The sequence below is a fragment of the Passer domesticus genome, chromosome 7 (assembly GCF_036417665.1).
Source record: "Passer domesticus isolate bPasDom1 chromosome 7, bPasDom1.hap1, whole genome shotgun sequence".
Taxonomy (NCBI): domain Eukaryota; kingdom Metazoa; phylum Chordata; class Aves; order Passeriformes; family Passeridae; genus Passer; species Passer domesticus.
The window spans coordinates 36,331,742-36,358,615 of record NC_087480.1 but is presented as its reverse complement, the minus strand read 5'-3'; the positions used below and the strand labels follow the sequence as shown (position 1 = coordinate 36,358,615).

The 26,874-nt window shown below is 42.7% G+C and overlaps 2 protein-coding genes and 1 long non-coding RNA gene across 17 annotated transcripts in view; 2 read left to right on the top strand and 1 right to left on the bottom strand.

Moving 5' to 3' along the window:
* The window catches only part of RABGAP1L (RAB GTPase activating protein 1 like), a 223,066-nt gene extending 204,765 nt beyond the window's left edge, over positions 1–18,301 (top strand). For 12 of the 15 annotated variants that reach the window (XM_064427734.1, XM_064427731.1, XM_064427733.1 and 9 more), the window contains 6 exons: positions 7,182–7,292; positions 9,031–9,135; positions 10,306–10,389; positions 10,891–10,962; positions 12,055–12,252; positions 12,563–18,301. In XM_064427734.1, the coding sequence (XP_064283804.1) occupies positions 7,182–7,292; positions 9,031–9,135; positions 10,306–10,389; positions 10,891–10,962; positions 12,055–12,252; positions 12,563–12,712 (720 nt within the window). In that variant the 3' untranslated portion in view covers positions 12,713–18,301. Of the gene's footprint in view, positions 1–159; positions 4,984–7,181; positions 7,293–9,030; positions 9,136–10,305; positions 10,390–10,890; positions 10,963–12,054; positions 12,253–12,562 lie in introns of those variants that run through there. The other 3 variants (XM_064427738.1, XM_064427747.1, XM_064427746.1) reach the window with 2 other exon arrangements.
* LOC135304859 (uncharacterized) lies at positions 16,139–21,049 on the bottom strand. The gene is made up of 3 exons (XR_010366083.1): positions 20,800–21,049; positions 18,981–19,045; positions 16,139–18,674 (listed from the first exon to the last, which is right to left on the bottom strand). It is a non-coding gene; the product is annotated as an uncharacterized LOC135304859 (long non-coding RNA).
* Positions 21,050–21,484: 435 nt separating this feature from the next.
* On the top strand, positions 21,485–26,854 carry CACYBP (calcyclin binding protein). Its single transcript, XM_064427748.1, has 6 exons — positions 21,485–21,780; positions 22,312–22,504; positions 23,177–23,273; positions 23,774–23,873; positions 25,191–25,285; positions 26,544–26,854. Exons 1-6 carry the CDS (start codon positions 21,760–21,762, stop codon positions 26,701–26,703), a joined length of 666 nt encoding a protein of 221 aa, XP_064283818.1. The 5' UTR covers positions 21,485–21,759; the 3' UTR covers positions 26,704–26,854.
* The last annotated feature ends 20 nt before the right edge of the window (positions 26,855–26,874 follow it).

Here is a 26,874-nt window from a genome sequence, read left to right as displayed (position 1 = left end):
CAGACCTTAGGGAAGTGAAGGCGAACTCATCCCCTTTCTTGAATAAGAATTTTAAAACTTTGGACTTAATATTTTTTTTTTCAAGAATATTTCAATCACAGTTTGTAACTCTTAAAAGACATCTGCAAGTAGCCACATATAATATTTTTCTTCTTTCAGTTTATATGTTTGTAGGTAACTCTCCTGCTGTTGCACTTTTACGGGAGATCTTCATGAGCCGCAGAAACAAAGGGTGATTCAGCTACAGACACTGAAAGGAGAAAATACACATTGTTCTAGTGCAAGCTGTGTGCAGTGGCATCCACAGAGACTTTGGAAGATGAACTCTTCCTTGGCTGATACGATCCTTATTATTCATTCCTGTTTATACCAAGCTTCAGTAATTTTTTGTTAAGATAATTCCTGTTATGGTGGGACCCAGAGCTCTTCTGGGGTCTGAGGTACTACTGCAATAGTGATGGATGTTCCTCTTTAAAGGAGCAGAGAAATAAGGTTCAGTTGTTATTGTGATAGCTTGATAGTTCACTGAAAAAGAACAGTTCTGCAATTTCAGGTCAGCTTTGCTTACCTTTACAATGTATTTGCTTTCATTGTCACAGCTTCGTTCTGTTGCCATAGGTTTTGTGTGCTGGAGGCTCTGCCTCTAGACACAGACTTTACTGAGAGTTTGGGATCTGGTTATTCCTCACTCTCTTTTGAACAATTCAGTTTGCTCTAGGTGAAGCTGCCAGAGGTGAGGCACTTTACTGCCTGCTGCCCAGGATAGCTGGGAACTGACATTTCTTACATATCCTTGTACTGTTTGCCTGCTGTTCTTCATTGTGCCTTAATATGTTAGTGCCATCGTGGCTGTTGTGGAGTCTTCCAGGGGTGTGGAGGGGTGAATAATCACACAGAGTGCAGCAGGCTTGACATGGCCTGTAAACATAAGAGCACCATGCAGAGTATGGAAATCTGTGGTGAGAGAGTGTGCCTTAATTCATAAGTGTGACAAAGAAGACTTACAGGTACGAAGTCAAACTGACTCTTTTTTTTTTTTAAGCATTTGTCTGTGAGAAAATTATATTTTAAGTGTAGGTTTTTTGCTGTCAAATGGTGGAGATTTTATTGTTTATGAGACTTAAGAGTGCTGTAGCTGCTGAGAACCAATAGCAAGTATGACCTATTTGGAAAAAAACCACAACTGGCTACTGATTTAAGTATTTTCCTAGTGGTTCACTTATAGTACTGTGGAATTAAAATAATGCTTAGGAAACAAGGGTTCTTTAAAGCTTGGTGGAAGCATATTAACTAGTTAATCCTGGTCAATGCACTGTGAAGAACATTATCCCAAGCTGCAAATGAGGATATAGGAAGTGACTCTTGGGCCAGTGGTGTGAGTGATGTGAGTGATGTGAGTCACTGTCACAGTCAAGATCACAGCCCAGGGTTTTGGCTTGTGCTTCTGAAACTCACTGTGGATTTTTTTATTAAGCTGTGTTGGGTCTGATCCTCTTAAGGATGCTGTGCTTAGAGAGTCCCTGTAATAGGTTAGGTGCACATTAACTTCTAAGTCTGGACACGTTTTTCAGTTGATGGGTGTCATGGAAAAATGCTTGTAAATGCTCTTTGTTCCTTGTCTTGCTTGTTAGATTTTATTGATATGTGAAGTTGAGGTTTGATAGGAACTGACATTTCAGGAGTGTTTCCAAAGGGCAGCTAGAAAATGTCATTGTGTGGATCCTCCAGGCAGCACGAGGAGAGCCAGCCTTGCTTTTTGCTTGTTCTTTAGGAGAGCACTCTGCAGCCTGCGTGGTCAGAGATGCTTTTCATTTGGGCAGCAGCTCTGCAGGGCCTCCAGCAGCCAGGCTTGGCTTGGGAAGGGAACAAGCCAGCCTTGCCTAAAGCACAGCACTGCCGTCAACTCCTGCTCTGAGGGCTGTGCCCCACTGCCCTACAACCTTCTAATTTTCACAGTTTTCCTTCCCAAAACAAAGTGAGCTTTTTGCTGCCTAGGAAGGGGATGTTTCTTGGATGGAATCACTGGAGTAGAGATCCCTGCAGAGTGTCCTCATATGGGTCAAGAAGGAAAAGAGCTTTCAATAGGTTGATAGTTTTTAGCTATAATTTTTAGAGTTGTGGTTACCAGCAGGAATTTGTCAGGCCCACAGAGCCAGGGGCTGTGGTGAGCTGCAGTGATGAAGGATGTCTGAGTGAGGCACCTCCCTGTGACACAGCCCTCAGAGGAGTCCTTGATGGCCTCTGGAGAGAGAGGGAGATGGGCTGGATTTGCAGTGTCTGGCCCAGGAACCAGTTGTGTTTGCCTGACAGGTTGAATTCATGTGCTCCCATGAGCTGTGTTAAACATGCAGCTGTTCCTGCCCAGCACATATTTTACATGGTGTGATTTGATTTACCAGAAGAACAGTATTAAAGACTGCCATTATTCTTGGAGTTTGTTTTGTTCTGTATTTACAGGTATTATTTAGGAAAAGTGCAAGTTTGTCTGGACATGTTTTCATTTTATTTTCCATTGTTTATAACATTATCACATTTTTGTTAGTTTTTTTTAAGGTGCAAAAGTGAAGTATGTTCTAAATTGTTGTCACCAAATTTTGTAACTTTTAGTTAAATTACTAATTCCTATAGAAGATAGGAGGAAAAGTGAGTCATATGTATAGAAAGAATAGTAATAGATTTCAGGTTGATGTTTTTCTAAATATTATGGAGTTTTATTTCTGTGTTTGAGAATGCCTCATGTTACAAGATTTGGGTTGACTTGGTGAGAAAATTCCAGAAGTGAGCCTAGGAACTGATGTAAAATAAAGAGGATATAGTTATACAAAGAAGGGCTGGAGTTTTGCAAGCAGATGCTGCTGTTCTGTTCCACTTTTTCCTGTGTTGCCTTCCTTGTGCAATGGAGAAGTTGTGTGAATAAATGTGTAATTTGGACATAATAGCCTTCTCTGTAACAGCCTCCTCTGTGTTTTGAAGGAGAAGCAAAAATGAATATACTGTTCATTTTTATTCAGTCATGGCGACTGATTGTTAACCATCATGAGGAAAGCCATGATGACTTTTGCTGTGGGACATAGTTGTTTCTTTAAAACTTGTCCTGGGGCACCTTGGGGAATGCTTCTCCAGAGTCACCAAACAGAAAACAGCCTTGCCTTCAGGAGCCTCGGTGTTGCTTACCTTGAGAGGCTTTCCTGGATCACTTGCTGTGAAAGCTTTTTGGGTTTCTAGGTGGAGGTTCACAGGATTTTCCTTTGGAGCTCCTCCAACATCAAGAGCCCTTTCCATTGGGTTTATGAAGACCTCAGAGTTTGCTCACATCCAGAAAGTGAATTTTAATCAGTGTTTTCATTCCATCGTTGAGGGGCTGTTCACACCCAGAGGTCTGGGGTTTGGATGTCTTGATTTAACCCAGCCAGCAACTCAAGCAGCTGCTTGCTCACTCCACCACAAGCAGGATGGGGGAGAGAATCCCCAGAGTAATAGTGACAAAACTCACGGATTGAGATGAAGACAGTTCAGTAGATAAAGCAAAAGAAGGAACTCAGCCACCCCTTCCCACGGGCAGGTGGTTGTTGAGCCATCTCCAGGAGGGCAGGGCTCCATCACACATAGCAGAGACTTGAGAAGCCAAATGCCACCACTCCAAAGGTCCCCCTGCTTTCTCCTCCCTGCTTTCCATGCTCAGCATGGTGCCATGTGGGCATGGCTGTCCCTTGGGGTCCCTTGGGATCAGCTGGGTCTCCTCCCAGCTCGTTGTGGACCCCCAGCCCCCTCCCTGGTGAGGAGGTAGAGGAAGCAGAAAAGGCCTTGGCTCTGTGCAAGCCCTGCTCAGCAATAACCAAACCATCTCTATGCTGTCAATACCTTTTCCAGCACAAACCCAAAATGTACTAACCACCATGAAGAAAACTAACCCTCCCCGAGCACAGGGTGTTGCTGAACAGAAACAGAATTGCCTAACGAGGTTGGTGACTCATTACACCCCAGTTGGGTACAGCACAGAGAGGATGGATGCATCATGGCCACTAATCTCCTCAAGAATTGCTCCTTGGTGCAGCCTGGAAGGGAGCAGAGGGTGGAGTTCAGCCTTTCAGTCATGCTGAACTGAGGCTTGCCTACTGCTTTCAAGTTTGTCATCTTGCCACCCAGTGTGTGATGGAAGTGGGAGTATCTCTCTCTAAAACTCATAACAAAAAACTCAGTGAAGAATAAGCAACTTTTTTTTTTTGTATTAGAAATTTCTTTATATCCTGTTTTCACTGTCTTTACACCAATGGTTGAAAGCAGTATTTGGTCTGTGACTTTACAGGAGGTAAGTTGATTTGTGTTTGTGTGTATCAGCTTTGTTTGTCCTCTTTGGAAATGCAGTATCCTCCTTTTAAAAGCTAACCTGAGTTCTCCAGCCACCTTGTGTAACCAGGAGGAGGAATTTGGGAAAGAGGGATGTGTTATTTTACTGACTGTAGAAACTGAGCAGTACTGAGGAGAAGGAAATGGTTGTCATAGTCAATTTAGTGTTGTGCAGAGGAGGCAGGAAGCTGTCTGTTTGCACCAGGGACAACTAGCAGGTCTGACTAGTTGGCTGATGCCAGCTATAAAATGCTGCCTCTGATGCGAGTCCTGCTGTGACAGACCAGCTCCATCTGCTGAACTTTGTCATTGTGAGCATATTTCATAAAGCTATAAATATTTCACAGCCTGTGGAAATAGTTTGCTACACGTGAAGAGCGCTGTTTGCTCTTTCTGTTTTACTGTGTTAGTTTTTATTTAGACTTAGGCAGACTTAAGAGTTTCCTCCTGAGAAGGGAGGCAGTTTTACACTGCTAGACCTGGGGGGAGGAGCTGAAAAAGACAAACCAGCTAATCGGGCATACTGCCCTGGGTGGAGGAAGAGTAAAGGTGGTCCTGTGAGAGCCTTTCAGCTGGACATCCAGAGTTTGGTGAATGAGCTAAAAACATCTTCTAGCTATTGACTGGATGCCCAAGGTAAGAGATCTTTAACTCGCTACCAACCTGCCATGTAAATCCTAGTTTAAGAGGAGGATAGTGCATTTCCAAGCACAGAGCTTGCTTACCCACTTGTCTGCGAATGCAAAGCAGGAACTCTCAGCCTCACTGCGTGCCTTGCTTGGCAGACACTGAAGCTTTTGGCAAAGACATAGCAAAAATGGTAAAACCAACTCGGTTATTTTGTGAAAGTCATAGGAATTTGCTGCTTTCTTCCCTGTGAAAAGGTATTGGTGCTGCAGAACCTGGTCTGACTCAGGTCTCACGTTTTAGGAGAACTCAGGTCACTTTCTGACAACCAGCAGAGCCGTGTCTATAAAAATCAGCATTTCTAACATGGTCTGAACAAAATACAGGAATAAAGATGTGCTAGAGATTGTTATTAGTGTTATCATTATTGACTGCAATTTAGTTTTACACTTTAAAGTTTATATTAGGTTTACAGGAAAATTTTACTTTAATTCTTTTAATTCCTTGTCCCAGACAGACTAAAGTGCATTTAAAATAAGAAAGATCCCCAAAGTTGTGTGTGGTTTAGCAGTGGTTATTTTAACTGTGTTAAGACAAAGGCATTTTATTTAGCTTCTGTACAAAACAGATTACTCAAAGTACGATCTTTTGGAAGGGAAACCAGCTTACTTCCCTGTACAGGGCAGTGCCTATTCTAGTTACACAATAGGGTCATATTAACAAGAGAAAATTTGTAGAGGTTCCACTTCCTGCCACAGAGGAAGTTCCCACACAGAAGAGACCTTTTTTTGCATCCTCTTAGAGCTCCTGTTTAAGACAAGCATGCAAAATACGCTTGCAACAGAAATAAAAATTGCAATTTCATAGTTGAGAGCTGGGAAAGAAAAAATATCTGAGCATAGCTGGTGAGTAGGAAGAAGTGAAAACAGGTGAATGACATACTTATGAAATCACATTTTGTAGGAATGCATTCACTGAACAACTCTTGATAAACATTACAAGTGCTAATATGGATATTATTATATATCATTGACTTTTACTGATATAGTTGGACTTTCACTGTTTTGTTTTGGAGAACATAAGTTACCTTTCAGGTGAGAATAAGTCCTTTTTGAAATCTCAGCATATAGGCTATTGTTTTTCCACCTATGTGTTTCCATATTAATGTGGTTCTTTTCCTTGAATTTCCATAGTGCAGAGATTCCCTTTGCAGCCTGTTTTGGTATAAAAGATATACAGTGATGGAAAGCCAGCACAGTCTTTTTCTCTTGAAATCCGTTTTGAGGAAGGCACCTCTCTCTGCCCACCTGGCTGTGTTGTTCTGAAAATGAGGAGTTTTATTTGATGTTGAACCCTAGAAGTCCAGTGACCCACAGGCATCTTTTGAATATGGTTCTGTTTCTCAACTCTGGAACAACAGATTTCTAAAAGACATGAGTTATTGTTCATTCTCCTGTTCCTTCGCCTCCTGTGGTTAATGCTCCAGATAGTCATTTCTGCCTGTGTGGGGTGGGTAGGGAGGGCAGTGAAGCAAGAGCCTGCAGCCTCCACGTTGTGCATTTTGTGTCCCTGTCACTGCCCCCAGCAGGTGCTGGGCCTGTGCTCAGGGATGAGCTCCCTCTCCAGCTGGCACTGTAAGGTGTCCCTGGCATGAGGTGCAGAGCAGTGCACAAATGTGATACAGGATGTTGGAGCTGTAGGGAGTTCCCTGCTAGATGCTGTTCTCTGCTGGACCCGCAGGAGATGGGAAGTTGGCACTGCATCACCTGCAAAGTGGACTATTTTTATTGATCCCTGCAGACAGGATTCTGTAAAGTGGAGCAGGGCAGTTCTCTGCTTTGCTTGGAAGCATTATTATGAGTAACTCTTAATTGGTCCCTGTTCGCTGCTGCTGGGTGGGATTTTATCTGCCTGATTTCTTTAGATGATGAGCAAGCAGAAGCCAAGTGCTTTTGTGGAGAGGTCAGTGTTTATTTTTGACAGGGAAACACTGCAATCAGTGTGTCCCTTTCACAGCACAAACCAGTGGGGTGGGAGTGGAATAGCTGCATTTGCACTGCTGGCTTAATTCACTGTTGTTTCCCAGAGCAGCAGTCCTGTCTTAATGTGCACTCTTGCCTTCTCAGTGTTTGGCACACACCATGCCCTTGCTCATTGCTCTTCATGAGCATTAATTTCCTTTCCTGGTTGTTCCTTTCTTTCCGCAGAGGGAAAACCGCAGGCTCCAAGAGGCAAGCATGAGGCTGGAGCAGGAGAACGATGACCTTGCCCATGAGCTTGTAACCAGCAAAATTGCCTTACGGAATGACTTGGACCAGGTAATGGTAACAGAGTTGGGCCCCAGCTCGGGCTTGGCAGCAGCAGTTGGAGGAGCCCTGCTTTGTGCTCATGTGAAGCATTAATACATTAAAAATGTAATTACTTTTGCCTTTATTTTCCTGACAGCCTCACTCTCAGCTGTATTTCCATGTAGGCATTCAGTGGGGTCTGGCCAAGACTGATTGCATCTCCTCTGTTGGGGATTGTTCAGAAAATGTGGGCCACAACCTTTAGGCAGATAGCAAAGAATGAACGTTTCCTTGAAAAAGGTGTCACGTACTTCTTGGGAGAGGAATTTCAAGGGAAGTTGCATTGCAAAATGTCTGTGTGGATCTGTTTTTCACAGCACTTCTAGTACAGCCAACAAAATTCAGAGATAATGAAGTGGCACAGCACCAAACATTCAACGGGCTCCTGGGTGTTCACTGATAACTGCTCCTGTTCCCTGTGGAGACTGGAATGGGGAGGGCAGCAGCACTCAGAGCCCTTTGCCCCAAACACAAGGTTTTCAGAGAACCACACGTTCAACCCTCTCTTTACACTGCAGGTGCTTGGAGAAACTGGAATGAACACTAAAAAGGAGGAAAGATTTGTAGTTCCTTCAAAGCATATCTTAAACAAGTCTTTCATCAAAAATATCCTTGTAATCCCCAAATACTTTTGTTCTAAGATGTTAATCTCATCAATTTTCCATTCTTGCACTGTTTGTTTTTCTTTCTCCTCCCATACTGCCTTATACACACTAAGCAATGAAGAAATCCTTAATCCATCTCCTCAGTCATAGAGGAGATGGAGCTGGTTCTGCTGCCCTCAAACACCACTAATATCCTCATTAATCATTATTACTGTGGCAGAAAGATAAGCTGATCCCACCACAGTGGTAGAAAATCAAACTTCAGCTCAGGGACAAGTTCTGTATGGTTACTTGTTTCCAATGTCCTTTTCTCTTCTGTAATTTCAGCAGAGTCAGTGTTAATTGGCCACAGCCATTTCCTGTCTGGACCTCATTACTGAACAGGAAGGGTGGTGACTGCTGTGTGTGTTTCTCAGCTGGGGAGGCCTACAGAGTAAATCCAAACATTGAGAAATGTTTGGATATATTGGAATTTCTCTCCTGATGATCAGTGAGGACAGTGCTCACAAAAACAAAGTATTCCCAGTATGTGTCACCACAAACTTGGTCCTTCCAGAGAAAATTAAATTCTCAATTATCAGGTTTCTTCATGTAATAATTATTTGCACTGATAAACCATTTTTCTGGTGGTCCTGTTTGTCTCTTACACTTGCCTTTGCCTGAACACTTTGTAGCGTACAATGCAGACACCTAAGTATTTCACAGTTATGTTTTCCCTGCTCACAGATTCAAAAATTGGATGAGTAATTTGAAGTCACACAGGAGGTAAATCATGCTGCCCTCACTTAGATTAATATTGCTCCCAACAAAAGTAATCTATAAATCACTGTTTGTGCTAGGACCTAGATCTGTGCTTGTGTGCCATCTGGGCATAGGTAAACAATTGGCCAAGGGGTCCTTTTGCACAGGTGTTGAAACAGTGAAATAATTCAGTAAATGGCTGACTGAAAAGGGAATTTCATACCAAAAGGTTAGGTGAGCCATTAGAGGGCAGGAAAAGGCAATGGTAAAACCTGAACCTAGTCTATTTCTGAGCTGCACATCCCAGTGTGTTTGTACTGGCACAGAGAGCATCTGACTTACACAAGTGTCTCTGACTCTAGGCTGAAGACAAAGCAGATGTTTTGAACAAGGAACTTCTCCTGACCAAACAGAAGCTAGTGGAGACTGAGGAAGAGAAAAGGAAGCAGGAAGAGGAAACTGCTCAGGTGAGGCATTCTCCAGCTTTTCCCATTTAGTTAGTAAATGCAAGAAAAATGATACACAGAAAAGTGTGGGTGTATGGTAATTGTGAAAAGGATTTTGTCCTCAAACTGCAGTTTCAATTAAAAGTTTACAGTGCCAGGGTAATTTTTTTCCCCAAAGCATAGTTTTCAGCGTTTTTTTTTTTTTACTTGAGCACTGAATGTTTAGTTTTTCATAGCTTACCCTCTTCCAAGTACTGTAATGAATGTTGTCACTGGTGGTGAGCAATCTCAGCTAAGGAGATGTGATCAGACCTCTTAAATTATCTAAATGAAGGAGCTGGAGGAGTTGTTGCCTTGGAAGAGCCTATTCTGGATTCAGCTGCTGGATCACTTAAATCATGTTCCTGCCTGAAGCCAGACCCAGCAGCAGAAGAACAGGGGTGGGGGTTGGGAGAATTTTGCTGACTAAACCTGGCTTCGTATTCAGCTGCAAAATACTCAGTCTTTGTCCTGTAATCCTATATATCTAAAATGCAGGTTTCAAAAGTGATACCCTGATTTTTATTTTTGCTATTTGGCAACAATTCATGTTAATTCATTGTGTCTCTCTAAAATGGAGCTCTCTGTTTGCCATAAGTAAGGCAGTGAGGCTTTCTGCCCACTGAAAGGGCTCTCCAAGTGGAGTGACTGAAGGAGGGATGAGTTAGCTGTGTTTTTACTCAGTGCCACAGACCCAAACAGATTTTTTTTCTCCTGTTATGGAGACAGCCGTGTTGAGAGATTCTTCTTGTTCCATCTCCAAACAAACAAACAATCTGGCCAAACCTGCTGTGACAGTGTGCAGGAAAACAAAAACTAAATCAGTAAGCTCCACTTAATACTAATGCTTTTCTTTGTGTTCTGTGGAGCATGATGTATCATCATTTAACACAGAGAATGGGAATTAAGTTACAGGAGAATTCTTTAACCTTTAACAGAGATAAAGGGTCACAGTATAGACTTCTTGGTTATCACTGATATAATCAGTATTTGTAAACTGAGTAAATCACACACTTGTCTGAGAATTGGAATTTCATAAGCAGCAGCTGTAGAGCTGTTGTGAACACAGCAAGACACAAAGAAAACAATCTGATGACACATTTTGAGAAGTTCTGTCAGTGTACTGTGTAACTTCCCTCCTCCAATTCCTAGCTGAAGGAAGTCTTCAGGAAGCAGCTGGAGAAGGCAGAATCTGAGATCAAGAAAACCACAGCCATTATTGCAGAGTATAAACAGGTACCATTCCAGAGACCCTTTCTCATCTCTTCTTTCTCTTTCTCTTCTTTCAACCTGTTAAAAGAGCTGAATTTTCAGCATTGCAGATCTCATCCTTCAAGCAAGCTCCACCTTTCAGGCTTTCGGAGAGCAATGTTGTAATTTGTCATAAATCTTCTTGTGGCTTTCCTAATAGTCTCCTAATTAGGCAGTCAGGAATAACCTGTCTTTCAGCTAATTTTAGTACTGTAGGGTGAATGCTTCTGTACTTTGTGACATAATGCAGTATAAACATCATAAACCAACTCATCCATAAAATGTCCCTGTCTGTATTCTGGATCTGTATTGAATACTGCTGGGTTTTTATCAGTCACAGCAGCAGTGGAGTTGTTAAGGGGGAATGCATATACTGAGTGAGGCAGAATTTAAGAAATGTTGGTTCTAGCAAAAACCATTGTTTAAAAGCACAGATTCTACTTTACATAGTAAACTTGAGCTAAGAGACTGCTTTCTCTGCTCCAGATTTGCTCCCAGCTGAGCACCAGGCTGGAAAAACAACAAGCAGCCAGTAAGGATGAACTGGAAGTTGTGAAGGTGAGAACAATGTCTGCATAGGGGGTGTTTCTAACACAGGTGTTGCTGGATGCCAGGGATACAGAACTGAAATGTGAGCAGAAGTTAAAGTACAGCAATAGCCCCACATGCATTTTGCAGCAGATGTAAACAAGGAAAGGGTTTATTTCCTTTCACAGTTCTTTGTTTTGAATCAGACAGTGTGGAACTCTCAAACTGAAGTGCATTTAGTACTTGGCTTTTCTTTTTGCTGTTAAAATATATACTTCTGGTAAAAAATGTAGAGAAAACAGTATTTGCTTGGATGTTTTCATTAACTGGAAAAAAAAAAAGAGAAAACATGTTGTTTCTCAAGTGTGCACAGCAGAGAGATTGGAACTGGCCAGACTGGACAAGGTTTATATATATGTATTTCTTTAAGTAGAATTGGTTTAAGTAGTTAAACCAAATGGCACAGCTAGGGCCATCCCCAGAATATCCACAGGGCTTCCTGTCCCTTCTCTAAACCCCTTACCAGGAACATAAGAGTTAAACATTTCCTGATAGGTGGTAATAATAATAATAATATTAGTAATAATAATAATTCTGAGTAGGCAGAGTTGTTTACCCTCTGCTGTATCTTCTACATATTTCTTTAGTATTCAAGCTGAACTGGATTTGTTGCTTTTTAGTGACTTTATAATGCTATTGATAATAACATAAAATAATTCTAGGATTGATGTTCCTATATTCTGCTGAAATAGCTCAATATCCTGTTTTATTCTGTGCAAGCCAGGCCAGCTGTTTTATCTACTGAGATTTAATATACTCTTCTGAGTTGTGCTGACATAAATATTACAAAGCTTTAGAAGCAAGAAGATTCTAATATAGGAGCAAAGTCTCTGTGCTTAGATTTTAGGAGATTTTATAAAATAGGTTTTAGGAGTTTTTATACTGGTTAATGTACCCTGGAAAATTGTTTGTGAACTATTAAGAAAAATTTTCATCCCAGTTGTAAAAACTGCAGTACTAGATGGTTTGAGGTTGAGGCAGTCTGGCAAATAAAATGGCTCTTCCAGGAAGTACAGCAACCCCTGTAACACGGATTAAGAATGAGCTTTCTGGGTGTTTCAGGGTAAAGTGATGGCCTGCAAGCACTGCAGTGAGATTTTCAGCAAGGAGGGGGCCCTGAAGGTGCCTGCTGTAAGCACGGACAACAAAGGCATCGAAACAGATGATGAGAAGGATGCACTGAAGAAGCAGCTGAGAGAGATGGAGCTGGAGCTTGCACAGACCAAACTGCAGCTTGTGGAAGCCAAGTGCAAAATCCAGGTACGTGGAATCCAAGTACAGCAGGGTGGTCACCTTAACCTCATGCTCAGTCCAGAATTATTCTGAATCACACAAAAAATTGTTCCAAAAGGGAGCGCATACCTGCATGCCTGTATATCTGAACTTTCAGGGAAAAAAAATGTCTTAAAAAGAAGAGGATGATTTGTGCTGTTGCAGCAGTTTGAATGTCTTCTCTCCCCAGTGCCTGGGAGATTGCAAGGGAAGTGCCAGACTGCAGGGGCTGAGCGTGAAGATGCTTCTTTGTTAATTAATTAGGTTTTGATCAATTCTGACTATTCTGCTTTCTTAGGAGCTGGAGCACCAGAGAGGAGCCCTTATGAATGAAATCCAAGCTGCCAAAAACTCTTGGTTTAGCAAAACCCTGAACTCTATCAAAACGGCCACGGGCACGCAGGCACCGCCGCAGCCGCCCGTGCCTCCCAGAGAGGGCAGCACATAGCTCCAGCCGCTGCCCGCTCGAGAGCACAAGGAACAACACAGCCGGAGCCTTGGAGGATTCTTCCAGTGGGCTCTCCTCCTGGGCAAAGGACAATGAGGCAGGAGTGCAGGCTTGAAGTGAAATTCTTCAGTGTTTTTCATTCGTTTTCTGATGTGACCCTTTTCAAAGGGTTTTAAAAAAGTCCTGGTTTATGTTGAATTCCTACTTCCCATACTGCCTTGCTGAAAGCCACGTTCTGATACCTTCATACTTTTACACTTTATTTTATATGACTAGATGTTAAATAAATATTTCAAAACTAGGTCTTTAATACACATCTAATTTTGAAATTATTTTTGTCTTGCATAGAAGGTTTTTCTTCTTCTGGAGGAAGAGAGAGAATGAAAATGTACAGTAGTGCAGCATCCTCTCTCCCTAGAAAGCACAGTGTAAGACATTGAGGATAGCTTAGGCCCTGGGACCATCTCAGAAGTTTATCACAGCAACTGCATCCTGCAGAGAAGCACTTTTTGTAAAGCTTAGGCCATAGCAAAGGTAGGCTTGTGCTCTCCTGGCACAATTGCTATGAGCTTCCCTTACAACTTCTTCATTTGGATTGCTTTTTCTTCAGAAATACAGGTAGTGCAGTTTTTGTAACATCGTTGTTTCAAGGCTATTTACAGCCCAACTGAAATTTAACATCAAGTTTCCTAGTTCCCTTTTTTAAATTCATGTTTATATTAAGAATTCCAAGGAATCATTCCTTCCACTGGGATAAAGGGAGAACCATTTTGACACTTACTTGATGTTTTTGCTGAGAAGCAGAGTGGAGACCTTGCATGGTTTTGATCTTTTGTAAATCCTGTGCAATAAAGGGTAGGTTTTATGAATAAAAGTAATGAAAACCTTGCCCTGGGTCTATATTCAGATTCCAAATTTGACACAGAAATGAGGTATCAAATAAAACTCCCAAGAGGCTTGTGCTGCACTGATGAATAAAATACCACAGAAACAAGATCTGTTTGCTAGAAGTGTTTTTAGGAAACACTTTGTTGGTATTACTTATTTTTATAAAAACAAGCATTTTCAAGTGGAATACAAGCCCTAGACTTTCCTGTGGGGGTAGACTTCTCTGCTGATTCCCAAACCTGTCTGGTTGTTTTATACCTCTTAAGGTAAGAAAGTTCAAAAGCATTTGTTTTGACTAAACATAAAGTGTTCATAGAAATACTTATTTCATGGAAAATTAAACTATTGCTTGAACTGATGGAATATTTTTTTAATTATACGTGTCATGTCTGAAGATGGTCTTGCAGGTAAATGTCATTGCTGGACTAAATGTTGTGTATTAATTGTTTCCTTTACAAGATTTTTCCAGGGACACTAGTTCTGTTTTGAGCTTTTTTTTTTTAATTCTAAGGAATGCCATACATTGTCGGTTTTGTACAATAAAATTTAATAATACCCATCTTGTGCTTTGTTGTCAAGCATAATTGTGAATTATTTTCAACAGGGTAGTACAAATTTAATGTTACCAGTGCCAAAGGAAAAATTCCAAAAGGCAGTCAGCTGATAGAAGTAGAGATCAAAATCTAATCACCATCCTGACACAATTCTCTCTTCTAAGAATAAGGAGTTAAAAAACTTTAATGTTTTAAAATCTACCTTCAAGTGATTATCTGGAATTATTAATACAGTGAGGAACAAAAGGAGGAAAACCAGAAGGTATTTCTTTTGCAAATGTTATCAAAGGTCTTTTTCCCTTGTCACTGTCTTGCTCATATTTGCATAAATGTTTCCATTCTCTCTTCTGACTAAGCCCAGTGTTAGTCATTCACCCACCAGTTCCACTTCACATTCAGAATGTGAATCTGAATTCATGATAAATCTGAAGTGACATTTAAGGATACCTGCTGAACATCTGATTGTTGCATTTGAGAGTACTGTGCCCATGAGGGAAACTGGTTATTTGACAAGTGTCTGAATTTCTCATTTCATTTCTCTCAAATCATTCTTACAAGCGGATTTAAAACCATGATTGGAAAATTTCAGTAAGAATGAGTAAAGAAATGTGTTAGGCTGTGACTCCCTGAGCAGATGAGTTAAGAGCTCACTCCTGCTCAGCCCTCCAGCCCCCCATTGTACAGTCCTGTCCCTTGTCCTTGTTGTAGTATGTACTGGAGATAATTAAAAACAACAACAAAAGAACACGTGGGTGGGTTTATCCCCCTACAGTTCATCTTTTGTCAAGTGAATGAGTTAAATCACCTCAGAGCAGATCATGGGAGTGGGACTTCCCAAATTCATCAAAAAGGAACTGGTAAATAAGATCACCACGTCTCACAGAATGAGCTTTGACACAACATTCATTTTCTCAGTGCAGCTGCTTTCTGGCTTCGGAAGGTGAATTTCAGGAGCAAAACCACATTTGCTACCTGCTAGCCATGATTTCAAACCCTTGTACGGATGGGAGCTGGCTTACCTCAGCCAGAGGGAGTTTCAGAAAGCAGTGACCCTAAAGACAGTAAACAATTTCCACCTTCCAGCTGTAGATCCAAGGTAGCATTTGTAGCAATGGCATTTGGAAGAGTAATGTTTAGGTGGAAACTGCATCTTTTCAGCATTACTGAAAGTAAGAAAATAGCTCTATGGCATTATCTTGATGAATATTCAGAATGAAGGAAAGGAGCAGGACTCCATGATTAAACCAGGCAAGCTAAAATTCTATCTGCTGACTATAGATGCTACTGGGAAATTTAGTTTCCTGCAGGAAAAGAAATCTCTGTGTGACCAAACTACCTACACACATATCCTTGGTGGATTTATCAGGGATAGCTGGCTCACTGCTCAGCTTTTCAGCAGGAAACATCATCAAGGTCTCACTGAAACTGTTGTTTCCATGTGGCACTGGAACAGCTAACATATCTCCTAACTCTGGAGTGATCATCCTTTTTTCCCTGAGTCTGTAGTAAACTATGTGTTCAGATCAAACTTTTATTAAAATTAATTTGAATTTTATAAATATATATGTGGAACTAAAACCTATTTTTAAATTTTATTAAGAATGCACCATTCAGAAATAAAGTCTTTACTTTGATTAGGAACAAACCTCCAAAGAATATTTTTACTACAACTTTTATCTTGTTGGACTATAATCTCTTCCTGAGATGTCCAGTATGGGGGGCAAAAAAAAAAAAAGTCCTTCTTTTGACTTTAAAATGTTGGTTTTCCTTTGACTGTAACACTTTACAGGCTAAATGAAGCAAGGCTGATTTAATTATGTGGTACATTTGTGAACTAGTCTTGTATTATCTTTGTGAACCAAACTTAATATTCTAAAGTAATAGGAGTTATTCCACTTAGTTTATGTTTCTAAATGTACCTGGAGAGGAATAAACAGGAAAAAAAAAGAAAATACCATGGGTAGAGAAGCCAAGAAACTGCAAAATCCCTGAGGTGCACCTGCATTAGGGTCTCAGGAAAGGTAGTCAGCCATGTAATCAGTACTGCCAGTGGACAAACCCACCCCTGTCCTGCCCGTTAATGAGGATTTAATTTGATCAAGCTGAGTTACATTGCTACAACTAAGTTAAAGTGCTTACACAGGTAAGCAATATTTTTTCTCTATGTTAGATGTTTGAATTACTACTCTTAGCTGGCCCTTGAAATTTCTTTGAAGATAAATTATCATCTCTGCCACTGTGTTAAGAACAACTTGAAATGAAGCCAGCAATTTACAAGGGGAGATGGAGATAAAAAGTCAAGAACTGTTGGAGTTCAGCCCCTTCACAAAGCATGAAGTATCCCATTGACTTCAGGGTTGTGATGCCACTGAATGTGGTAGTTTAGGAGTAAATAAAAATCTGCATTTACTGGCACCAAAGTATCAACACTTGGAAGTCACATGCCATGCTTTCTCCACAGGATCAAGGTGGGACTGTTCCCTTCCTTTTGTTAAGTAGCTGCAGTGAAATTCTTGTATGTGTGGGAGAACTATAATCAGGTGATTTTCATTTACTCAGAGGATTTTCATTTACTGTTAGACTCAGGGATAATTGGCAACTTCTGCACCATCTCCTAAGCCTAAACACCCTTGGCTTTGATACCAGAAGCACTCTTACCTTACAGTGCTGGTGTTCTTCCAGCTGCTGGAGAGAAAACTGTAGTGTCATGTCTGACTGATTGTGAAGAGAGGGCAGAGATGTTCCCCTCGGGTCTGAGGGATTCCTGTGGCTGACAAGCACTCCCTGTCCCTGCTGGACCCTGCTGAGGGGGCTGCACCACATGTGCGAACAAAGAGGTTAAAACTAATTTATTTGTTTGTCTGTCATGCTAATATCCTCCTGGGAACTGTCCCGTTAGCTCCTTCCAGGTAATAACACCAAGGGGAGACATGATGAAACACTGCAGTTTGGATCTCTCAGGTGTTAGGGGAGGTGTATGTCACAGCAGCCTTTAGAACTGAGCTACACAGGTGGATTTTGGGAAATGCAAGGAATTTGCAACTGGATAAATAATGCTCAGCATTTATCAAGACTTTATCCTTCCTATTTCAGAAGTCTACACAATTTATTTCAGGATTGTGACTTAACACATACAGGTCAATTCTCCAGGAATACAGGGCTCTCCATTTCTCCTGGGTCCCAATGGCTTTGCTACTGAATGTATTTCATGCTATTTTTACCTGAAAAAAAAAAAAAAAGGGTACAGAATTAGGATATTACTTTTTATTATTTTCTTATTCAGTGTGACTTGCTTTTATTTAACCTGTAAAGGAATATATATGTATCTTTGGAGAACTATATCTTACATATAGAATAATATATAAGAAACAGAACGACAAGGGGATAAATACATCAAAAGGATTTGGTATCACAAATTTCATTTGATACCACCAGAATCCTGGGCTGTACTAATTTCCTTACAGTTTCTCTTATTTTTGTATTTTATATAATACATGGATGGTACTACCAATGCAAACCACAGCAGATGTTCCCAGATTTTTCTTCAGATCTCAATTTCTGTCTTTCAGTAATCCCTGGGTTTGCAATTCTGCTGTATCACCCTCGAAAGCTGTGCCAGGAGCTCTCTTGAGCTTTGGGAACTCTTGCTTTCCCATGGAAGAAGATGCTCTGGCTTCTTTGAACTGGGAAAAGATGACATCTGAATGCAGAAAATTTCTAATCAAGCATAATCCATCTCCCTCTGTGTCTGCCATTAAGGTGGATTCGCTCCAGCACACTGAAAACAGAGCAGCTCCAAAGCTCTGACTCCATGACAATGAAGTTTTCCAGATTTGGGGTTGCCTTTGTGATCTGGGTGTGTCCCAAGTTCACAAATCCCAAAGAGTTCAGGAAAAAAGAGCATCAAGGAGATGTCACACTTCCAGCTGAGAACCATTCAGTACTACCACTACTTGGGTAACGCATCCATGTGTTATATAAAGTACAACATGAAAATATAAGTGTAATGCTTGTTATTAAAAGTGCAATTCAATGTACCTGGTCACAACAAATGTTTACTTTTTTAATTGTTACAGAGTTGTTCAGATCAGTACCTTGTTATCATTGTGTGAACGATGCCTTGTAAAATAAATGGAAATGGAAAACAGCTCGGGGATAAGATGCTTATTTTCCTAAGCCATTTACTTAAGAAGCAGCTTAAATCTGTTTGCAGGAAGAAGCAGCTGCTGTGTCAGGTTTTCTGACGCAGTTCTCTGCTGCACCAGGGCACAGTGACTTGGCAGGTTGGCTGTCCAAGGGGGTGCAATGTTAATTCCAGCCCGTCCCTTAGGATAATATCCCTGCTCACAGGGAGCTGTGCCTGAGAGCTGAGGGCTCACCCTGGTCTCTGCTCCACAGGCCAGCAGAGAGGTTTCCAGCACAGGGAATGCTTTCCCTAAAGGTTGATGATACACAGCAGTGGGATAATGATGGCTGTTAAGGACTTCATGCTTCCCTGGAGTACAGCAGAGGCAGCGTGCCTGCAGCAGGAGACAAGGGGGGGAAAGGAAACAGAGAAACTGGCAAGTGACTGCTAAGGGAGAGGCAGGGCTGAGCAAGGACGGGACAGAGCAGAATGTGCCGCAGTCAGAAGTATCCAAATGCTTTATAAAGCCATTTTTCCACGTGAGCAACCGCTCCAGGATTTATTTCCCATTAACTGAGAAGAGCCGCCGTTGTTCCCAGATAAGAGCAAAAGCACACAGCACTTCAGGGGAAGATAAGGCAAAGAGGGACAAAAGCTGAAGATTTAAATTTACCAGCCGTAACATTTTGTATGGATTTACCTCCACATCACCATCCAAAGTGTTTGTCAGGAGAGGAGGCAGCATCCAGATGCTGTTGCAGCTTCCTGCAAAGGAGAGCTATGTGGAGCTTGTTTTCGCATGACAGGAGTGACAACTCTTCCACATGGAGGCTGCCACTCAAAGTGCCATGTGTACAGAAATGCTCATCATTTAAGGAAACCAAGTAAACACTTTAAAAACTCCAAAAACTTAAGAAAAAAAGTAAATTACAGGCTCACTTCAAATGCATTTCTATGTTAACGAAAGCATTTCCTCCTCTAGCTAGAACTTACATTAGAAAGCAATACCAATTTAAATTGTAAAACTAAGAGCACTTGCTAATACACGACCCCAACTGAGTGTGGGGAAACTCACAGATTAGTAGCTAAATTAAAAAAAAAAAAAAAGTTTTTTTCCTTGTCAGTTGCTGCTACACAGAAAAAAAATTACAAGGAAATAATTCCTGAATAAGCAACTGCCCTTAACCAATTCAAAAAAAAAACAAACAAAAAAAAAAAACAAAAACAAAACAAAACAAAAAAAAAAACCACAAAAAAAAAACACAAAAAAAAAAACACCAAAACAAAACAAAAAAAAAACCCACCATGCCATAAAAGTAAATTCCAGCTGACCATATTGTATTTTCTGGATAACATCAACTATCCTGTCTCCAAATGCTATTCCTGAAGATGGTCAGGCTTATGCTTAGTCCTGTGAAAATTTAGAATAACCACAGTTAATTTTGCAGAGGTTTTCTCCACTGCAGATCCTGAAGCACTGCAGCAGAGGGTTGTAATAAACACCTCAGTACAACATCTGTTAAGACCACTTTGGGGAATGCCAACTTGAACATAAATCTTTGCCTTCAGGACTTCTATGAATTTTCGTCGAATTTCTTCTTCACTCGCTACCTTTACAGATCTCTTTACAGATAAATTCCTGGATGTTCACTTTAGAAGTGACAAAACCCCAGACCCTAAGCCCATGTATCAGCAAAAGAGCTGACATTCCTCAGTTTGGTAAAACAGGTGTTGTAACTGGCGCCTTTTTCTAGAGAAATGGGATTTTTCAGCGCTGAAGGGCTGTGATCTGCCTTGGGTCACACTTTATAGACACTGTCTATAAAGGACATCTGGGGCAAACGCTGCCTCCTGTGCATTCCTGCTGAGAGAAGGAATGCCATTGCCTTATTGTTTTCTTCCAGGGCAATTTTAATGCCCAGTGGGGCTATAGAAATTTTGTTGCTGGTGCTCACTGCGCTCATTTAGTAACAGTGTCAACAGTCATGTTTTTCTTTTGATAAGGAAAATGCTTAAAAGAGAATTTTGGTAGCATTACAGCAGTATGTTTTTATATGCATACAGCCAAATGGTCTGTAAATAAAAGCTACATTTTCCTTGCAAATGGTTTGATAACCGAGTCTCTTACTCACAAAGTCACTCCCAGAGTACACATTGTCACATTACAGGTCAGGAACAATTTCCCAACAGTAACTTACTCCTTGGGTTTGTTGCAAAAAGCTTTTTATGCATTTGTTGTGCAGATCTCCCTCTGTGGTCGTGTGTGTTGAGGGCACTGTGCCATCCACCCAACTTCTACTGGATTTGGTGTTTTGTTTTGTTTTTTTTTTTTTTTTTTTTTTAATAGATGCAATGCTAGAACTTGAAAGCTTAAACCTTGCTGGAGTTGATCGGGGAGGTCTTTTCAACCTTAGTAACCATGAAAATGAGGAGCAGACACAGAACAGGACACTTTTTATAAGCCCAACTTCCTTTGAAGGCCACCAACAGAGCTTTCTTCCCCTTTGATCACTATTCACCTCCACAACATGAGCCTGACACTCTTTTCCCGGAGAAGGAAAACAACACTTTATTTTGCAAAATTAATCCAGGACCTTGACAGCCACGAGCGATGGGGCACCTGCTCCAAAATGAGGGGCAGATTTCTGATGGCCAAACTAAAGCCCAGCCCGTGCCCGCCTCAGCCGCCCCTCACACCGAGCAGCCCGGGCGGCGGGAAAAGCCCCGGTTCCACCGACCCTCAGAGCCAGGGGCAGGGCAGCTCCTGTCCTCGGCCGTCCCTCAGAGCCCGGGGACAGGGCAGCTCCTGTCCCCGGCCGTCCCTCAGAGCCCGGGGGCAGGGCAGCTCCTGTCCTCGGCCGTCCCTCAGAGCCCGGGGGCACGGAAGATTCTGCCCCGGCCCGTCCCTCAGAGTCCTCGGGGGCAGGAAGACCCTGCTCCCACCCGCCCCTCACAGCCCGCGGGGCGGGAAAAGCTCCGGGTCCCGCCGTCCCTCAGCGCCCAGGGGGCGGGGAAGATCCTGGTCCCGCCCGTCCGTCACAGCCCGGCGGGGGCAGAACCTCCTGGTCCCACCCATCCCTCAGAGTCTAGGGCCGGGGGGAGAAGCTCCGGGTCCCGCCCATCCCTCAGAGCACAACGCGGGGGCAGGAGCTCCTGGTCCCGCCCGTCCCTCAGAGCCCAGCAGGGGGAGAAGCTCCGGGTCCCGCCCGTCCCTCAGAGCCGAGGGTAGGGGGGAGAAGCTCCGGGTCCCGCCCGTCCCTCAGAGCACAGGGCAGGGGGAGAAGCTCCGAAGCTCCGGGTGCCGCCCGTCCCCCAGAGCCGAGGGCGGGGGGAGAAGCTCCGGGTCCCGCCCTTCCCTCAGAGCACAGCAGAGGGAGAAGCTGCGGGTGCCGCCTCCTCAGGGCCGGAGCGGGCGGGGCCGGCGGCCGCGCGTCACTTCCCTTGGCCGGAAGGTTCCAGAGGTTCCGCGGGGAGCCGCCATGGCCGTGGCGCGGGAGGAGGTGAGGCGATTCCCGACTGCGTTCCCCGGGTGCAGGCGGGGTCCTCGGCCAGGGGCAGCGGTGGGGCCCCGGCTGGGAGCCGTCAGTCCCCGCGTTCGCTGAGGGCTGCCGAGGTTTCACCTTGCGGCGAGGCGTGTTGAGGGAGCTGTGCCGTCCGCCCAGCTTCTGATTCCTGCTGGTTTTTAATGTATGAAGAGTTAAGCACTGAGAGCTTAAAGCTTGTCTGAATTGATGGTCTTGGAGGTCTTTTCCAGTCTGAGATGGCCGTGGTTGAGCAGGGGAACTGCACCCTTCCAGCCCGACCCATTCTGTGAATTAGGATTTTATGGTTGTACATATCTGCAGGGGTGGACAGAGGGTGAGGAAGGGATGAATCCGTGCTTAACTGGTTGTAGTGGGAAGCTAAACTACTGACCTGATAAAGCTGAAATTCCAGCATCTGGAATTCGCGAAAATGTCATAAAAAGCTGTGAGCACTGAATACAAAAAACGTATCTAATGTGTACTTGCGATCCTTTGTTTTTGAACCAGTTGCAGAAAGATTTGGAAGAGGTTAAAGAGCTGCTCACGAGTGCCACTAGGAAGCGGGTGCGTGATGTCCTTCTGGCAGAGAAACAAAAGCTGGAGCTGGAAATCAAGAATCAGCCTCCACCGAAGCCAAAAGATGTGGCAGAGGAAGAAAAGTCATCGCTGGGAGGGTACACAGTGAAAATAAACAATTACGGTAGGATTCTTTTTCTGGAGCTCCAGCACCTCTCTGAAGAGATGGCAGGGTGGCATTACTGGGAATTAGAGTTGCTACTTAGCAACATAGTGAAGCCTTAAGCACATCTCCAGTATTTATTCCACGCTGGAGACCCCAGTTTAAAAGCTGCCACGTGCTTTCTTGCCATCTGAACCCCGGTGTGTATTCATCATGTTTGTGTGATAGTGTTTGGTGGGATGCATGAAGTATCCTTGCTGTACCAGCTGGTATTTTTCCATTGCTTAGCAGGAATGAAAGAGTAAGCTTTGGCTTCTCTGCTCCCCATGTAGGTGAGAGGAGAGGGAATTGCTCAAGATGCAGGGAGTAGGGGAAGAATTGGGTCAAGGAAACTGCAGTGGGAGCAAACAGCTGGCTCTGACTCCCCCTGCACAGCCCGGGTTGCTCTCTTTTGACCTGAGCTGATACGTGGGTTTTCTCAGAATTTGCAGGGATTAGTGAGCAGGGCTACATGGGGGACCTCCCATTGCTCTCAAGTTATTTCTGAATAATTCATGTTTTCCTTTTATTGCTCTGAAAATTGCTTCAGTAAGGAAAAGACCCTCATTGTTCTAGGGGGCTTTGTGGGGGAGGTTGGAGTGCATGAAGCATATGGAGGAAAGGTAGAACTTAATGTCTTTTTTTCACTTCCAGGATGGGATCAGTCAGATAAGTTTGTTAAGATTTACATCTCTTTAAATGGTGTCCAGAAGCTTCCAGCTGAGAATGTGCAGGTGAATTTCACAGAGAGGTGAGTTCATCTTGTAGCACAACAAGAACACTGAACTGCAGGAGTGTTGGATTAGCCTTTTTTTTTTCTCCACTCCCTTTTTTCTTCTTTTTTTTTTTTAACTTCAGTTGTATTGGCTTTTAGTAGCACTTGAGGGTATCAGGGTGTTTTCATTTTACAAATGCACCTCACCATGCTTGACAGGGCACACAGTGTTAGCCCTGGATATTGGTGGTGATACAGCTGAGGTGTACATTGAGGAAATTTGGTTTTCCAAGTTTGTAGGTAGAAAGGATCCTAAAGATCTTGATTTGTTGTGAGTCTGGATTGGTCCTTTTAATTCCTTTGTCAAAATTGAACTGAAGATTTTGAGAGGCCTGGGAATAAAGTAACTCAAGCCTGTTGGCTTGCTTTCCCAAGAAGTACTCTGCTTTCCTAAGAAATACACCTGCTAAAGGGTTTTCAGACAGTGTAATGATTGGAATATTTGTGCCTTTCCTCCCTCCACATCCTGGCTGCAGGTCATTTGATCTGCTGGTGAAGAATCTGAATGGGAAGAACTACACCATGACCTTCAACAACCTCCTGAAGCCCATCTCTGTGGAAGGCAGCTCTAGAAAGGTCAGTGCACCTTGTTAGAGGTGATTTAGGGCCCTCTCAGTATTGTGTTCATTGCCTGGCTAGTTCAGGAGACTCCATTCTAATGTTCAGTCTCTCCCTTCTGCTGCTGTGTCTCTGCACTGTGAGCATGAGTCTTATTAATCTGTGATTGTCATAACTGCAGAATTAGTCTCTGGAATCCTATTTCAGGAGATCATGTCTGGATATTTAATAGCTCACCAGTAGGATTTCAGAAATAATTAAGCAGAAAATTCCGCCAAGTGTTCATTGCAGCTTTGTGCTTTTAAATACCTCTGAGAAATTCTTTGCAATTTTAAGAGATTTGTCAGCAGACTGAAATCTTGGGAAGCTTAAATAGGCTTAATTCCCAAAGCCAAGTCTGGAACCTGCTCTGCCTTAGTAAGGGTGTTTTGCTCCAGAACTGAGCACTGGTGTGGTGGTTTAACCCCAGCAGGTCGTTAATTTTCTAAGGGAAAAATTAACTCTATCCCTGCCAAAACCAGGACAACTGGTAACATTGTGCTGCTGCTGCCTGGTGATATCCACACTGCACTGCTTGTGGCACCTGTCCAGGCTGAGATGTGTCACACACCTCCTGTGAGTTCTCTGTGGTGCTTGGTGACATCAGATGTGAGGAACTGCTGCTTCAATTGGAAATTGGCCTAAAATGAGTACAGAGTGAAACTAAACCAGCTGGAATAAATGAGAGTGATGCTCTGGTGGTTTTTAATACAGTATGAAAGCGAGCAGTGGTCATGTACTTGTTAAGCCAAGCTAAAGCTGCAGTGGACCCTTGTCTGCTGTGGCAGGCAGGAGTTCTTTGTGAAATTTAGGTCAGGGTTGCAAGTCAGCAAGCTTTGTATCTTGCAAACATGTTGCAAGATTAAGCAATACCCTAAAACTAGTTTCTTGTCCTTGGAGAAATAAATTGGAGGAGCCTCTACCTCAGCTTGGTATGCTTGGAGAAGTCCAGTAAATATAGTCACTCTTTACCAGACAGTCCTGGTGCTTGGGCATCCTTCAAATCACTGGATGGTGTTCCTGCAGCACTTCATGTTCTTGTGTATTGGTACTGTAAGTCTGTACCAGTATTGTATTAACCACGTATATAAATTCTCCACAGTGGAGTTAATACTTTGTACCCTGAGGCTGAGGACATGCTATAATTTTCCTATGCTACATAATAATGGATAGCTGAGAGAAATGTTTCAGGAATTTGTGAGTATGGAAGTGGCTTATGTTACAAGCTAACCTGACTCATTTTGATTGGCATCCCTTTCTGAAGAGTTCTGAATTCATGCCTTGCTCACCACACAGATAAAGACAGACATGATCCTTGTCATGTGTAAGAAGAAGCGGGAGGAAAAATGGGATTGTCTCACTCAAGTGGAAAAAGAAAGCAAAGAGAAAGAGTAAGTGTCTTTTCAGCCCTCCATCTTGTTATCCATTTCCTGTTCTCCGTGTTGTTTTAGGGCTGTTTTTGGCAAATCAGGTCTTTGTTTTCTTAGATGGTTTTCCAAAGTCTCAGTTTGTAACACTTCAAGTGCTTGGGAGCAGCAGGCAGCTTAGATGTACACAGGTATGAGGCTGGTAAATGACAGCAGGAAACATCTGGGGACACCTTTTAAAATATATATCATTTATATATATATATATAAAATATGTATATAATATAATGACTTAATGTTATTTTACATGTACAACCACCTTGGAGAATGAGAATGCAATTGAGAATTTTATCCCTGCCAACAACAATTCATTTTGTGTATGTTTTTAGGGTGATTTGCTAAAACTGATCAGGCGTAAGTACCTGAATTTAGGGCCTTGTCCATTCAAATGGCATCACAGGAGATTTAAGAGGAAGTGACTTGATAATTAATGCAGTTTTCTGGAGGGATGGGGAATTGTTAGACCTGTATCTTGTGCAGAGAATTCCCGAAGATTTCCTGTTTGTCAGATGAGCAGCTCCAGAAATGCTGCTCCCAGCCAGGGTCTGGGCAGCCGATCATTATCCCTGAGCATGAGGAAATTGCTCCCTCTGCTGATCTGTTTTTGAGCTAGACTGCATTACTACCTACAGGATTTTGGAAAATGGGATAGAGAGGGCATTATTTATAGTCGGGTCATACAGGCCACGTCCTCCACGGGTGCTGACTGTGGGTGGCACTGTTCATCACCTGAGAAAATTGCTTTGAAATGAAATGTGCTAAGAAATCACTTAACCTCAGGAGATCATTTGAAAAACGGGAAGCATTAAAAAAGCCTTTTGGGTTGTGACTGTGGTCTGTCCAAAGAGCTTGATCTGGTAATTTCTCCATTTTTATTCACCCATCACGTAACACAAGGTGGGTATTGGCTTTTTCTCTGTCTGCTATATTTCGCTTCTGCTTCCTACAGCTGATTTTGGGAGTGCTTCCAGGGTCACGTTTACTGCAAAATGCTTCACATCAAAATACTCTCCCACTCCTTGGGACATCTCTAGGTGTGCCACTCAGCTTGCACTTGGTTTCAGGGTGTTTTGTAGGATTCTTCCTATTTGGAAGCTGACCGAGACTGCTGTGATCTAAAGACTTTGCCAAAGCAAAAGTCCCATTCCCAGGATATTTCAAACAAACCTCAGCACTTGCTTTTGTTGGGTATTCCTGACCTTCTCATGTATCTGTCTTGCAGGAAGGCTGCCTATGACACTGCAGATCCTAGTGAAGGGCTTATGAACATTTTAAAAAAGATGTATGCGGAAGGGGACGATGAGATGAAGCGCACCATCAATAAGGCCTGGGTTGAAAGCAGAGAAAAGCAGTACAAAGGGGACATACCCATGGATATCTGAAAGCACTCTAAGGGCCGCCTTAAAACTGATCTTCCGTGTGAGACACGCTGTGCTGCAAAGATCATCGTTTACATAACCTTCTTCCAAGCAAAGACAGTCATTTTCCATTTCAGGTTGGAGAAAATATTTAAATAAAATAGCTTCTAAAGCATTTCTGTCAGTCAAGTGGTT

Bases quoted from the DNA above. Each gene is read 5' to 3' on its own strand.
- CACYBP (XM_064427748.1), top strand. From the start codon at position 21,760: ATGGCCGTGGCGCGGGAGGAG. The intron at 23,274-23,773 runs GTGAGTTCATCT...TCCTGGCTGCAG, and splicing joins CAGGTGAATTTCACAGAGAG to GTCATTTGATCTGCTGGTGA. The intron at 23,874-25,190 runs GTCAGTGCACCT...CTCACCACACAG, and splicing joins TGGAAGGCAGCTCTAGAAAG to ATAAAGACAGACATGATCCT.